The sequence below is a fragment of the Procambarus clarkii genome, chromosome 59 (assembly GCF_040958095.1).
Source record: "Procambarus clarkii isolate CNS0578487 chromosome 59, FALCON_Pclarkii_2.0, whole genome shotgun sequence".
In the NCBI taxonomy this organism is placed as follows: Eukaryota; Metazoa; Arthropoda; class Malacostraca; order Decapoda; family Cambaridae; genus Procambarus; species Procambarus clarkii.
In genome coordinates, this window is record NC_091208.1 from 19,559,286 (window position 1) to 19,572,030 (window position 12,745).

The following is a 12,745-nucleotide window of genomic DNA, read 5'->3' on the forward strand; positions in this document are numbered from 1 at the left end:
TCAGAGTTATAAATCTCTCTTTATTAGAACCTAAAATTCTCGAACGTGAACCTAATTCTCTCGAACAGAATTAGGTTCATGTTTTCAAATGAGGTTTGTTTTGGTCATGTGTGTGATTCTTCTGGCTGTGTAGCGTGCACAGTTCCCCTTGATGGGGTTCTCGGAGTTCTTCTACTCCCCCAAGCCCTGCCTGAGGCCAGGCTCGAACCCTTCCCCGCAGGTTCGTGTTCTTGGAACCCCCCATTTATAAAGACTAACAAAAGTTAAATTCCAAATAGATTGTAATTTGAGCGACTGAGAAAAGGGCAAAATCCTATCGAATGGAAATAATTGTGGACGCGGCCTAATCTTCACTTTACATTATTGAGTGTTCCACGGGACGAGATGTTTGTGTAGTCCTTATAGGGGGGGGGGATGTGTGTGGTGGTGGGGCGTGGTTGTTGTGGTGGTGGGGCGTGGTTGTTGTGGTGGTGGGGCGTGGTTGTTGTGGTGGTGGGGCGTGGTTGTGGGTGATGGAGCGTGGTTATGTTGGTGCTGGAGCGTGGTGGTGATGGAGCGTGGTTGTGGTGGTGATGGAGCGTGGTTGTGGGTGATGGAGCGTGGTTGTGGTGGTGCTGGAGCGTGGTTGTGGTGGAGCAGCACTGCCACCTGTCGGTGCAACAGTTGACGGGAGTCATCCTAACACGGGTGATGGGTGACCCACAGGTACACACAGGCAGTATACAGGTAAACCCGCGTCCCGCTGGGCCCACAATAATTAACCACTTAGCGGGAGGTGCAGTAATTATCAAGGTCTCCTTAGTCTTGACTCAGGGAGGGAAGCGGGTGTAGTAAATGAGATCTGGAGGACTGCCGCCGCTACACTGCTCACAGTCCTCCCACAACTTAGAAAGCAGACAGCAAGTCGACGTAGGACAAAGGACGAGAGAGCGCCAGCCAGGGAAAGGAGGGAGAGAGGGGAGGGAGGGAGGGATAGGAGTCGGGGAGCACTCAGGAGGGAGGGGGATAGAGAGGGCCCGGGGGAGCAGCAGGCTAGAGGGACGGGGATCTTGCATGCGTCTGGTCACGGGTGAGGGGACGTGAGGCATATATGCCAATCATCCTCCTTTCTCCTGGCGCCTCTCCCCCCCCCCCCCCCCACTGCCTAGGTCTCCATCTTTCCCCTTGTGCTGAAACGCTATACAAAATGGTAGAGCTTCGTTGATCATGTGGTGTAAAGCAGTAAGCCTTTCTTCAGTACTCCGGTGTATTTGGCCCTATCACATTACTGAGGTGATTCTCCACTCAATCTCAGCTCCTCTGAACGGGGATTAGAGAGATTTTATTATATACACATTCCCAAAAATACTGGAACATTTTGTTCCAAATACTTGGAACAAAATATTTAAAACAAAAATTCCAGGGCTCGGGAAAATGTCAAATATTGCTGTAAGTGTTGTAGGAAGTGTAGAGGAGATGACAATAAATGCACAAGTTTAGAATAAAGTGGGTATCTTGAGATGATTTCGGGGCTTTAGTGTCCCCGCGGCCCGGTCCTCGACCAGGCCTCCACCCCCAGGAAGCAACCCGTGACAGCTGACTAACACCCAGGCACCTATTTACTGCTAGGTAACAGAGGCGTAGAGTGAAAGAAACTCTGCCCATTGTTTCTCGCCGGCGCCTGGGATCGAACCCAGGACCACAAGTCCAGCGTGCTGTCCGCTCGGCCGATCGGCTCCCTATGTGAGGAGGTCCACGACTGGCGTCCCAGCAACATTACAACACGCCGCTGGACTACGGTGTGAAGCCTTGGAGAGGGAACCTTGCAAGTTCCTTCTGGTTATGGGACGAGTGTGTGTGGTTCTGCGGGCTATGGAAACGAGCAGTTTCACCTACCAGGTAGTTACCAGGGGAAGCCAGCTCCCCCCCCCCCCAGTAAGGTGAACCAGGGGAACCAGCTTCAACAGGTAAACTGCACCACCAGGGAAGTCAGGGCCCCAGCTAAGCTGCTGGAGTATAAAACTCTAAAATTGCCCACAAGTAACCAGAGGCACCGCTCCTGTGCCAGGTAAGTCCACTACGGGCTCACCATAGCCCGTGCTACTTGGAACTTGTTTCCGTGTAGCTGAATCTATAACAACAACACGAGTAAATTGGAGTACAGTCAGACGCTGACCAGTAAGGTCGCAAGAGGTCACTATACCACGCCGCCCCCTCCCCTCCCTCTCCTTCATCATCCCTGCTATAATAGCAATGTTGACTTGCAACCTGTTACCGGTAATTACTGATGAGGTTATCACCGGGGAAGCCAGGTGTCGGGCTGGGCTACTCTGGGGTACAACCTCCACATAACAGGTCAGAGTATGTGGCCCACCTCGCTACGTAAGGTGGCGTATGTATGTATGTGGCCTACGTATGTGGCGCCACCTCGCCTGCGTGGGGGTTACCGCGTTAGCCGCGGGGTGTAGTGCTGGTATACAAGGTGCACGGCGCTAATTGTTTCGCTGTGGTATAGCTGGCTTGTGGTGTGGCGATACCCATGTGATAGACGCAAGTGGTACTGGTACCTGGGGGGTGTACTGGCGTCTGGGGTTAATACTTAAAACAATTACATAATCTTACTTTTCACTGTCAAATTTGTAGCATTTTGAAGTGCGGATTTTGTGAGCTTGAATTTAAGTAAATGGTTTTGTACACAGTCGTGTCTTGGGGTCATACAATTGTCGACCTCAGGATGGACCTCGTCTTGCTTTTACCTTCCGATGCTTCAGGGGATCAACCTCTCCGCGGCCCAGTCTCCTGGTTGGTGATCTGGTTAACCAGGCTGTTCGACGCTGCTGCTCGCAGCCTGACGTACGAGTCATAGCCTGGTTAATCAGGTATGTTTTGAGGATGTTTATCAAGTTCTCTTTTGAACACCGTGAGAGGTCAGCCAGTTATGTGTAGGAGAGCGTTGAAACGTCTTGGGCCCTTTAATGTTAATAGTTCTATCTAAGTACGAATTGTCAAGTCTTGTTAAGTCTCCTGTTTCTTGAGCCCGTCTCCAACTCTTTATCGCCCTGTTCCCACAAATGAAATAATCAGTATCTAAGCTCCTTCTCCAAATCATATTAGGTCCTTGAAATTAATAGTGTTTTTTTGCACTTGATAAATATGGAATTCCAGGAGTCTGGACTTTGTGCAGAGTGCGTGGGCATGCTGTCTATGATTACTTCAAAGTCCAGTGGAGTCGGGGGATTTGATATGATATATTTTGATATATGATATATTTTGATATATTTTTGATACATATGATATATGGCTTCGATGTTGGTGCAACATTCATAGACAATTCATTTGGAGCGTTAATCCTCAATTTCTTCAGGAGCTCAATGTAAATAGAATTGTACTGAAGCCTCGGTATTTTGCTCATTTCTTTGTTGCCAAATGTGAATGTTTGAGCACCCTTGCGCGAGGGCCCAATACTAGATGTGGGTTTACTTCTAGATTTTGCACAGAAAAAAAAATCCGATTCCTCTCTCTTTTACAAATGACCTTTTGCTCTCTTTGCCTCTCCTGGACTTTATAAGATTCTTGCAGCTTTAGCTCGGTCGTTACTATGCCTCTACATAGCCTTTCCCTTGTCGTTCTTGGGAGAGTGTGGAGCACTCGAGATGTTCTGTGAGTTGTGTTCTTCGCTTGTACAGGGAACACCGCTCACGTTCCATTTTGCATCTATTTCTCTCTTTCCTTACGGGACTTACGGGACTTGCATGATCGAGCTGTTCTTCCCAGCATATTTGTTAAGTCTTGAGTTACTTGTCTCACTGTTAGTCATTAACTTTTAATTTGCTGAATTCTTCCCCTTTTATTGGGTCTGAGACCACGACAACTAAGCAGGCGATGAGTCACAATAACGTGGCTGAAGTATGTTGACCAGACCACACACTAGAAGTTGAAGGGACGACGACGTTTCGGTCCGTCCTGGACCATTCTCAAGTCGATTGTGAGACCGTTCTCAAGTCACAATCGACTTGAGAATGGTCCAAGACGGACCGAAACGTCGTCGTCCCTTCAACTTCTAGTGTGTGGTCTGGTCAACACGACAACTAACCTTAGCGATGTGTGGACGTGAAGAGTGTGGCCGACCACGTGAGGTGGGGACCGGGTCCTAGGACTACCGACTGAACTACGGTGTAAGGGACGGACCTTCGGGAAGAAAAACAAAAACAAAAATATGAACGTACGCATACTGAACAGACCATTTGGCACACCGGACGGACATACGTACACGAGACCAGTAAGACCCAAAACCTCTGATAAAGATCTTTTGTCCTCTCTCTCTCTAATCCTTTTTTGCGCTACCGCTCACAGGACGAGTATTGGATCCCCAATAAACTACCCGCCTCTGCCGGCGGCGGCAATAATCAATCAAAACCTCTAATAATATGAACATTATGACGTCACAATACCTAATGGCCGCCATAGACAAGAGACAGACTTGTATCTTATTTTCGTTAGGATGGCTTGGGAGAGGGTTAAGAGTAGGGAGTACGAGAAAGGTTGCATACTTTTCTCAGGTATGTGGACCCTTCTCCCCAGGACACAGCCTTGTACCCGGGCTTTGGTACACGGGGGGGGGGGGACCATACGCCCGTGGGACAGGAGAGGATGGAGAGCATCTACCCTCTCTGGCGGGGCTGCTGGCGGCTGGGCACACTCTGGAGGGGCTGCTGGCGGCTGGGCACTCTGGCGGGGCTGCTGGCGGCTGGGCACACACTGGGCGGGGCTGCTGGCGGCTGGGCACACTCTGGCGGGGCTGCTGGCGGCTGGGCACACTCTGGCGGGGCTGCTGGCGGCTGGGCACTCTGGCGGGGCTGCTGGCGGCTGGGCACACTCTGGCGGGGCTGCTGGCGGCTGGGCACTCTGGCGGGGCTGCTGGCGGCTGGGCACACTCTGGCGGGGCTGCTGGCGGCTGGGCACACTCTGGCGGGGCTGCTGGCGGCTGGGCACACTCTGGCGGGGCTGCTGGCGGCTGGGCACACTCTGGCGGGGCTGCTGGCGGCTGGGCACACTCTGGCGGGGCTGCTGGCGGCTGGGCACACTCTGGCGGGGCTGCTGGCGGCTGGGCACACTCTGGCGGGGCGGCTGGCGGCTGGGCACACTCTGGCGGGGCGGCTGGCGGGTGAGATGGCGGCTACGCACGTGGAAAGGGAAGTCTTGGCGCCTTTTGATAATTACTTACGTGGGAAAGGGGGCAAAGGCAGCTACGCACGTGGAATGGGCAAGTTCAACGTGGGACGGGAGATGGGGAGCGGATCAGCGGTTAAGCATGTGGTACGTGGGGGGGGGCGGTGGTTACGCACGCGGGACGTGGGGGGGGGCGGTGGTTACGCACGCGGGACGTGGGGGGGGGGCGGTGGTTACGCACGCGGGACGTGGGGGGGGGGCGGTGGTTACGCACGCGGGACGTGGGGGGGGCGGTGGTTACGCACGCGGGACGTGGGGGGGGGCGGTGGTTACGCACGCGGGACGTGGGGGGGCGGTGGTTACGCACGCGGGACGTGGGGGGGCGGTGGTTACGCACGCGGGACGTGGGGGGGGCGGTGGTTACGCACGCGGGACGTGGGGGGGGCGGTGGTTACGCACGCGGGACGTGGGGGGGGGCGGTGGTTACGCACGCGGGACGTGGGGGGGGGGCGGTGGTTACGCACGCGGGACGTGGGGGGGGGCGGTGGTTACGCACGCGGGACGTGGGGGGGTGGTTACGCACGCGGGACGTGGGGGGGGGGTGGTGGTTACGCACGCGGGACGTGGGGGGGGCGGTGGTTACGCACGCGGGACGTGGGGGGGGGGTTACGCACGCGGGACGTGGAGGGGGGGGGCGGTGGTTACGGACGCGGGACGGAAAGGAGGGAGGAGGTGGCAGCTACGGACGTAGGGGGGGGGTGGGGGGCCTACGCAGACGTTGGCGTACTGTGGAGGCGTTATCAAACACTCGGCCTTCAAGAAGGACATGGGGCGGATTTAGATAAGGAATATAGGTAGAGCTCGGGGGTAGGAGACCCATAGAGGGAGGAGTGAGGGAGCCAGGAGAGACCTAGGGAGAGACGGGGCGGGTCACCTCGGGCTCCGCTTGTAGCTTTTTAGAACTGTTACTTTTTGTTAGTCTTTGTTAGGGTGGCGGGGAAGTGATGGGTGGGGGTGTGTGTGGGGGGACAGGCCGCCCTGCTCTACAACCGCACGGGTCTTGAGGCACACTCACGCCCATTACTCTGCCGTACGAGGCGCCCGCACGCCCGCTCTGGTGAACGTAGCCAAGTGTGGGCTGGCGAAACATTACAGGAGGTGACGAAGGTGGTTGAGAGTGTTGGGTGGTGGTGGTTGTGGTGGTGGTGGCCTGGGGGGTAGGCCGGCGTGGTTGCAAGATGTTGCGAGGAGCCACCTCGGCGGACCAAGACTGCCTGCGCCCCCCACTCTCTTTCTACCCCGCGCTCTCTTTACACCCTACTCTCGCACGCTCTCCCTCCCATAGCTATCTTTGTGCGCCGTTCTTGCCATTACCTCTCATGTGTCCACTTGGCCTCCTCCCCTCACGGCTCTACACTTCTCTCCCATCCACTTGAGTGCCTGCCGTCCGGCCTATGGTGCCACTATTCTCCGGGTGTGGGGTTGGCGCGTTCATTAAAGTGGAGTCTGTCCTTGGGTAGATCCCAGTAGGTAGGGTGCGGGTCGAGCTGTGGGCCGGCCAGTGAGAGATAAGGCAGCTGTGTACCCCGCCTCCTCCTCCTCCTCACTTACATCATTGGCCCTGTAAAACTACCCTTCTCCCCCTCTTGCTATCATTCTTCAACCCTTACTTGACACCTTGCCTTCTCCGGCCTTCACCTCAACTGTGGCACTGTTCCACCGGCACCGAGATGTTTGTGTTAACGGTGTGAAGTGTTGAACTGGTGCCTGGGATGGCGGGTGTGTGTGTGTGTGTGTGTGTGTGTGTGTGTGTGTGTGTGTGTGTGTGTGTGTGTGTGTGTGTGTGTGTGTGTGTGAGTGTGAGTGGGGTAGTGTCCTCGCACAGCCGCGCGTGGCGGGCCTACAGCGTACGTAGGTCGGTGTAGCGTTCGTACGCGGGAGAGGGCAGTGTGAGGTGCGCCGCCCAGCCGTGTGGAGGTAGGGCCGCCTCGTTGCCTTGTGCCGCCGCCGCTCGTATCCCCCGCCAAGCCCTGCCTACACCACCAGTGAGCGTGTGTGTGTAGTGGCCGCAGGTCGCCGCCACTCTTCTCCCGCCTTATGTTCCACCCTTGCCCAGCAATGTATTGCCGCCCCGTCGCTACTTCCCCTCTCTTTACAAAGGGACACAGCCCACCAGGCCTGGCTCCAGCATCCACTCTACAGGCCCATCATCGCTGCCTATGTGCACCGCTCGCCCTCATCACTCACTGAACAGTCGTGCCAGAAATGTTTTGAAAAAGCAAAATGCAAGTGTTATCTGTGTGTTGTTAAGAACTGTTGTGGATACACGCGTGCTAGAACCTAACCATGTGATCTTTGTGACAAAGGCTTAGTGGACATTACGGTGATATGGTGGTTGACACTACAAGTATTAACTCGACGTCCAGTGAAGGTGTACCGTGTGTTTTAACGTAGCCGTCATGTGTAAATGAGTGCATGTACTCACCTTGCGTAAGTGAGGGAGTGATTATGTATGCGAGGAGGGAGGAAGAGTAGGGTTGAACAAGGGAAGGGTTAAGAGGTGGGCCTTGGGTGGTGGTGAGTCGGGAGGCTGGTGGTGGTGGTGGTGGGGAGTGGCGGGGACAGGCTTGCTGGGCCCAGATAGGGGAGCTATACCCACCACCTCCCCATCATGGCTACCACTGTGCAACAACCAGACCCTCGCACGCCTCCACCCCAACATCAACATAGCAACGCTCCATTCGAACGTAATTTGATCTATAAATGTTGCCGCTATTGTGGCTCGACATATTTTTTTTTAGGATATGGATAGTGCCATCAATCACAAATCTGTAATTATATCGTATTTGGAAGCTATGTGCAAGAACGTTGACTTGTATGGCAGTTGTTAAGTTGCAGGAATCATTGTCATGTGGGGTCCATTTCAGCTTTAATGAATAAACTAATCAACCGGACCCTGGTCAGCGTAACCAAACCTAACTTGGCAAATCTTACTCGAGTACAAAGTTCAGAAACATTGGTAACGTGAAGAACGATTTGTTAGTGCGGTGACGGATAGTTAGTTGGACGTTGGCATTACAGAGGCAAGGATTACTGGCCACACCACCTGTTGTGGCGGTGAACTGTTGGCCACACCACCTGTTGTGGCGGTGAACTGTTGGCCACACCACCTGTTGGGCGGTGAACTGTTGGCCACACCACCCGTTGGGGCGGTGAACTGTTGGCCACACCACCCGTTGGGGCGGTCAACTGTTGGCCACACCACCCGTTGGGGCGGTCAACTGTTGGCCACACCACCCGTTGGGGCGGTGAACTGTTGGCCACACCACCGTTGGCGGTGAACTGTTGGCCACACCACCTGTTGTGGCGGTGAACTGTTGGCCACACCACCTGTTGTGGCGGTGAACTGTTGGCCACACCACCGTTGGGGCGGTGAACTGTTGGCCACACCACCCGTTGGGGCGGTGAACTGTTGGCCACACCACCCGTTGGGGCGGTGAACTGTTGGCCACACCACCTGTTGTGGCGGTGAACTGTTGGCCACACCACCTGTTGTGGCGGTGAACTGTTGGCCACACCACCTGTTGTGGCGGTGAACTGTTGGCCACACCACCTGTTGGGGCGGTGAACTGTTGGCCACACCACCTGTTGGGGCGGTGAACTGTTGGCCACACCACCTGTTGGGGCGGTGAACTGTTGGCCACACCACCTGTTGAGGGAGCCTGGCCCCAAGTGATAACTTGGTCCAACAGGTTGTTGCTTAGAGCGGCCGGTCGAGCCGAGCCGAGCCGGTCGGCCGAGCGGACAGCACGCTGGACTTGTGATCCTGTGGTCCTGGGTTCGATCCCAGGCGCCGGCGAGAAACAATGGGCAGAGTTTCTTTCACCCTATGCCCCTGTTACCTAGCAGTAAAATAGGTACCTGGGTGTTAGTCAGCTGTCACGGGCTGCTTCCTAGGGGTGGAGGCCTGGTCGAGGACCGGGCCGCGGGGACACTAAAGCCCCGAAATCATCTCAAGATAACCTCAAGATAACCTCAAGGCCCGCAGGCCCACATATCCATTGCAAACGCGGTTGGTCCTAACGTCTTGCAGGATCTTGTATAAAAGTTTCTTGAAGATATCCACCTTTGTTCCGGCAATATTTCCAATTCTTGCTGGGAGGGTATTGAACAGCCGAGGACCCCTGACATTCAGACAGTGCTCTCTGATTGTGCCTATGGCACCTCTGCTCCTTAATGGTTCTATTCTGCATTTCCTTCCGTATCTTTCGCTCAAGTGTGGTGTTCTTTTACTGTGCAAATTTAGGATCTGGCCCTCCAGTATCTTCAATATATATATATATGGAGGGGAACCGGTCGGCCGAGCGGACAGCACGCTGGACTTGTGATCCTGTGGTCCCGGGTTCGATCCCGGGGGCCGGCGAGAAACAATGGGCAGAGTTTCTTTCACCCTATGCCCCTGTTACTTAGCAGTAAAATAGGTACCTGGGTGTTAGTCAGCTGTCACGGGCTGCTTCCTGGGGGGGAAGGCCTGGTCGAGGACCGGGCCGCGGGGACACTAAAGCCCCGAAATCATCTCAAGATAACCTCAAGATATTATTTGATTCCTTTCTCGTCTCCTTTCCAGAGAGTACATTTAGAGATCTTTGAGACGGTTACCTTGCGTTGATTTCGGGGCTCAATGTCCCCCGTGGCCCGGTCCCTGACCAGGCCTCCTAATGACCGCCAATAACCCCTGACCACGGTTCCAATAATTTAGATGTTTTATCGTTCACCATCTGTTGGGGCGGTGAACTGTTGGCCACACCACCTGTTGGGGCGGTGAACTGTTGGCCACACCACCTGTTGGGGCGGTGAACTGTTGGCCACACCACCTGTTGGGGCGGTGAACTGTTGGCCACACCACCTGTTGGGGCGGTGAACTGTTGGCCACACCACCTGTTGGGGCGGTGAACTGTTGGCCACACTACCTGTTGGGGCGGTGAACTGTTGGCCACACCACCTGTTGGGGCGGTGAACTGTTGGCCACACTACCTGTTGGGGCGGTGAACTGTTGGCCACACCACCTGTTGGGGCGGTGAACTGTTGGCCACACCACCTGTTGGGGCGGTGAACTGTTGGCCACACCACCTGTTGGGGCGGTGAACTGTTGGCCACACCACCTGTTGGGGCGGTGAACTGTTGGGCACACCACCTGTTGGGGCGGTGAACTGTTGGCCACACCACCTGTTGGGGCGGTGAACTGTTGGCCACACCACCCGTTGGGGCGGTGAACTGTTGGCCACACCACCTGTTGGGGCGGTGAACTGTTGCCACACCACCCTTGGGGCGGTGAACTGTTGGCCACACAGGGCATTGACCCCGCTGGTCATAAAAATATTTCTAACATTTTAATGTCATATCACTTAAAATGCTAACTTGGAAAGTTGTCAAAAGCTTTTGGTAAGCGGAGCTGGTGCGCCGGCGTCCGGCTGCAAGCTGTCACCGTAACTGATGGGGCTGTCATCGAGAAGCCAAACAGTCAAAGCCAAACATCGTACTGTAGAGGTGGGACGATTATGCGCCAAACATCTGTTGATTCCCAGCTGCTGACTACATCTGACCTTGATCAAAGATGGTATCATGCAGTGATGGTACAAAGATATTAATAACAAATTGTTGCCACGATACCTTGGCAAAAAGGAATTTAATAATTGATTGTCAGGTAACAGGCAGCGAATGGATGTATACATGTTAGGCTTATATCGAAGTCTTTCCCCCCCCCCCCCAGGTTAAATTACTGATCCCCAGAATACATCCTCACGAGAAGCTAACTAACTCCTGAGTTAGCCTTTACCGCTTGCTGAAGAGCGGTAGGAAATGCACCCAACCATTCCTGTCTTAAAGACAATTCAGTTGGTTTAGTGTCAAATGTCAATTGGCTAAACCTTTTAGATTTTGTTTTCAGTCTGAGAGGCGAATTTACTATGCATTGCCACTATGCGTGTGATTGGTCATTCCGATACAGGATAATGCATCTGTTAGGCAGTGTCACTCGTGTGTGTGTGTGTGTGTGTGTGTGTGTGTGTGTGTGTGTGTGTGTGTGTGTGTGTGTGTGTGTGTGTGTGTGTGAACACGCCTTATTCTGTATCAGGAAGCCTCGATAAGACGAATGCTATTAACAAATGCCCACAGCTTACGCTGGGCAGTTTTGGTCACCGTACTACAGAATGGACTGAAAAATCACGCTAAGATAGAGTAAAAGCTTTGAGATTACTTCATTAAGCTTAGAACACGAGGGGATGATTGAAGAGTACGATTTAAATGAAAGGCATTGACAACGTTATAAGTAGTTAAACATCAAGTCATCAGCATTAGAAATAATTGATTAAAACTCGACAAGTAGTATAGATTTAGGCTGTAAGTAAAACTTGATTTGGTAAAAAGAGCTGTTGATGGACGAAATTGGTTAAAATTTATAGATATTCAGAATTTATTGGGTGTAAACAGGACCAGCCTCGCATGGGCAGGTAGTCCTGCTGCAAAAGTTTACCATATCAAAAAGCTGTAATAGGTTAATAAGACAACGGTCTCATACTTGTCGAGGCCAGCGTTAAGCTCTGATAATCCAAGTGAGTGAAACCAAGTTGTTGCCGATTAGAGAAAATGCCGAGTATGGTAGCTGAAAATGCCCCCCCCCCCCCCCGTCCCCAAGTGCCCCGACCATGGTCACATCCTTCAATCTTGACTATGTTCCCTTCCCTCTCGTTGCTGTTCATAACTTAACACAAGTTTACTGAATTTCAGATGAACTGACGTCTTGTAAGCGAATGAAATACTGACCCTTAAATATTCAGTGATACAAATGACGAAAAATAAAGGCAACTAGGTGAGAAAATTGGAGTGGACATTAGTGCGAGGAAGGCGTTGGTTGCGGTCATTGTGGCTTGTGTAGTGTGTGTGTAGGCTGGCCCCGCGTCCCCCTCTGCCAGTCCCCATGTGCTGTGGTGGCCGGGGAGGACACCTCCCTGAGGACCATGTGCCTTGATGACCTACACCCACACCCCGGTGAGACATAAACCCACAAATACAACTCAATACACTACACATACACAAGTTTGTAATAACCAGTCACATCACAAGACCGAAATTAGAACTGTTGGGTTTTAATAATATCCGCCACACCACAAGACAGGCATAAATTAAGTTTATAATTGTTGGGTTTATAGCCTGTTTAGTAATGGCGGCTAACCATACCGTGGCGATAAGGAAGAAATGTCAAATTAAGGAGAGAGGAAGATGTTTTGTAACCAAAACCGAAATGCATAAATCAGCGCTTCAGTTTGTCTTGGTAGAAGAAAGGAACCACAGCGCTTATAAAATTTATTAATGTGTGTAATTTTACATTAAAATGTACAGAACTGAAAATTTTATATTACACCCATGTAAATTTTAATCAAAAAGTGTACGCCTGTGCGTGCGCTCGCTTGTGCACGTGCTCCCGAGTACTCTCCTAATTGAGCTCGCATATTTAGTTTTAGCTCTTTTTGTCCCACCTCTCTTATCTTCAACCCGTTGGTGTACAAATACCAGAGCCCTTTGTGATCTGTCTGTCTGT

At 53.0% G+C, this 12,745-nt stretch overlaps 1 protein-coding gene across 9 annotated transcripts in view; it reads left to right on the forward strand.

Annotated features, from left to right (window-relative positions):
* LOC123768112 (protein tramtrack, beta isoform) overlaps nt 1–12,745 on the forward strand; it is a 257,505-nt gene that overhangs the window by 230,157 nt on the left and 14,603 nt on the right. The window contains exons 1-2 of one of the 9 annotated variants that reach the window (XM_069306925.1): nt 7,076–7,433; nt 11,935–12,195. The exons of 6 other annotated variants lie outside the window; for them this stretch is intronic. In XM_069306925.1, the coding sequence (XP_069163026.1) occupies nt 12,165–12,195 (31 nt within the window). In that variant the 5' untranslated portion in view covers nt 7,076–7,433; nt 11,935–12,164. Of the gene's footprint in view, nt 1–7,075; nt 7,580–11,929; nt 12,196–12,745 lie in introns of those variants that run through there. 2 more of the 9 variants (XM_045758434.2, XM_045758435.2) reach the window with 2 other exon arrangements.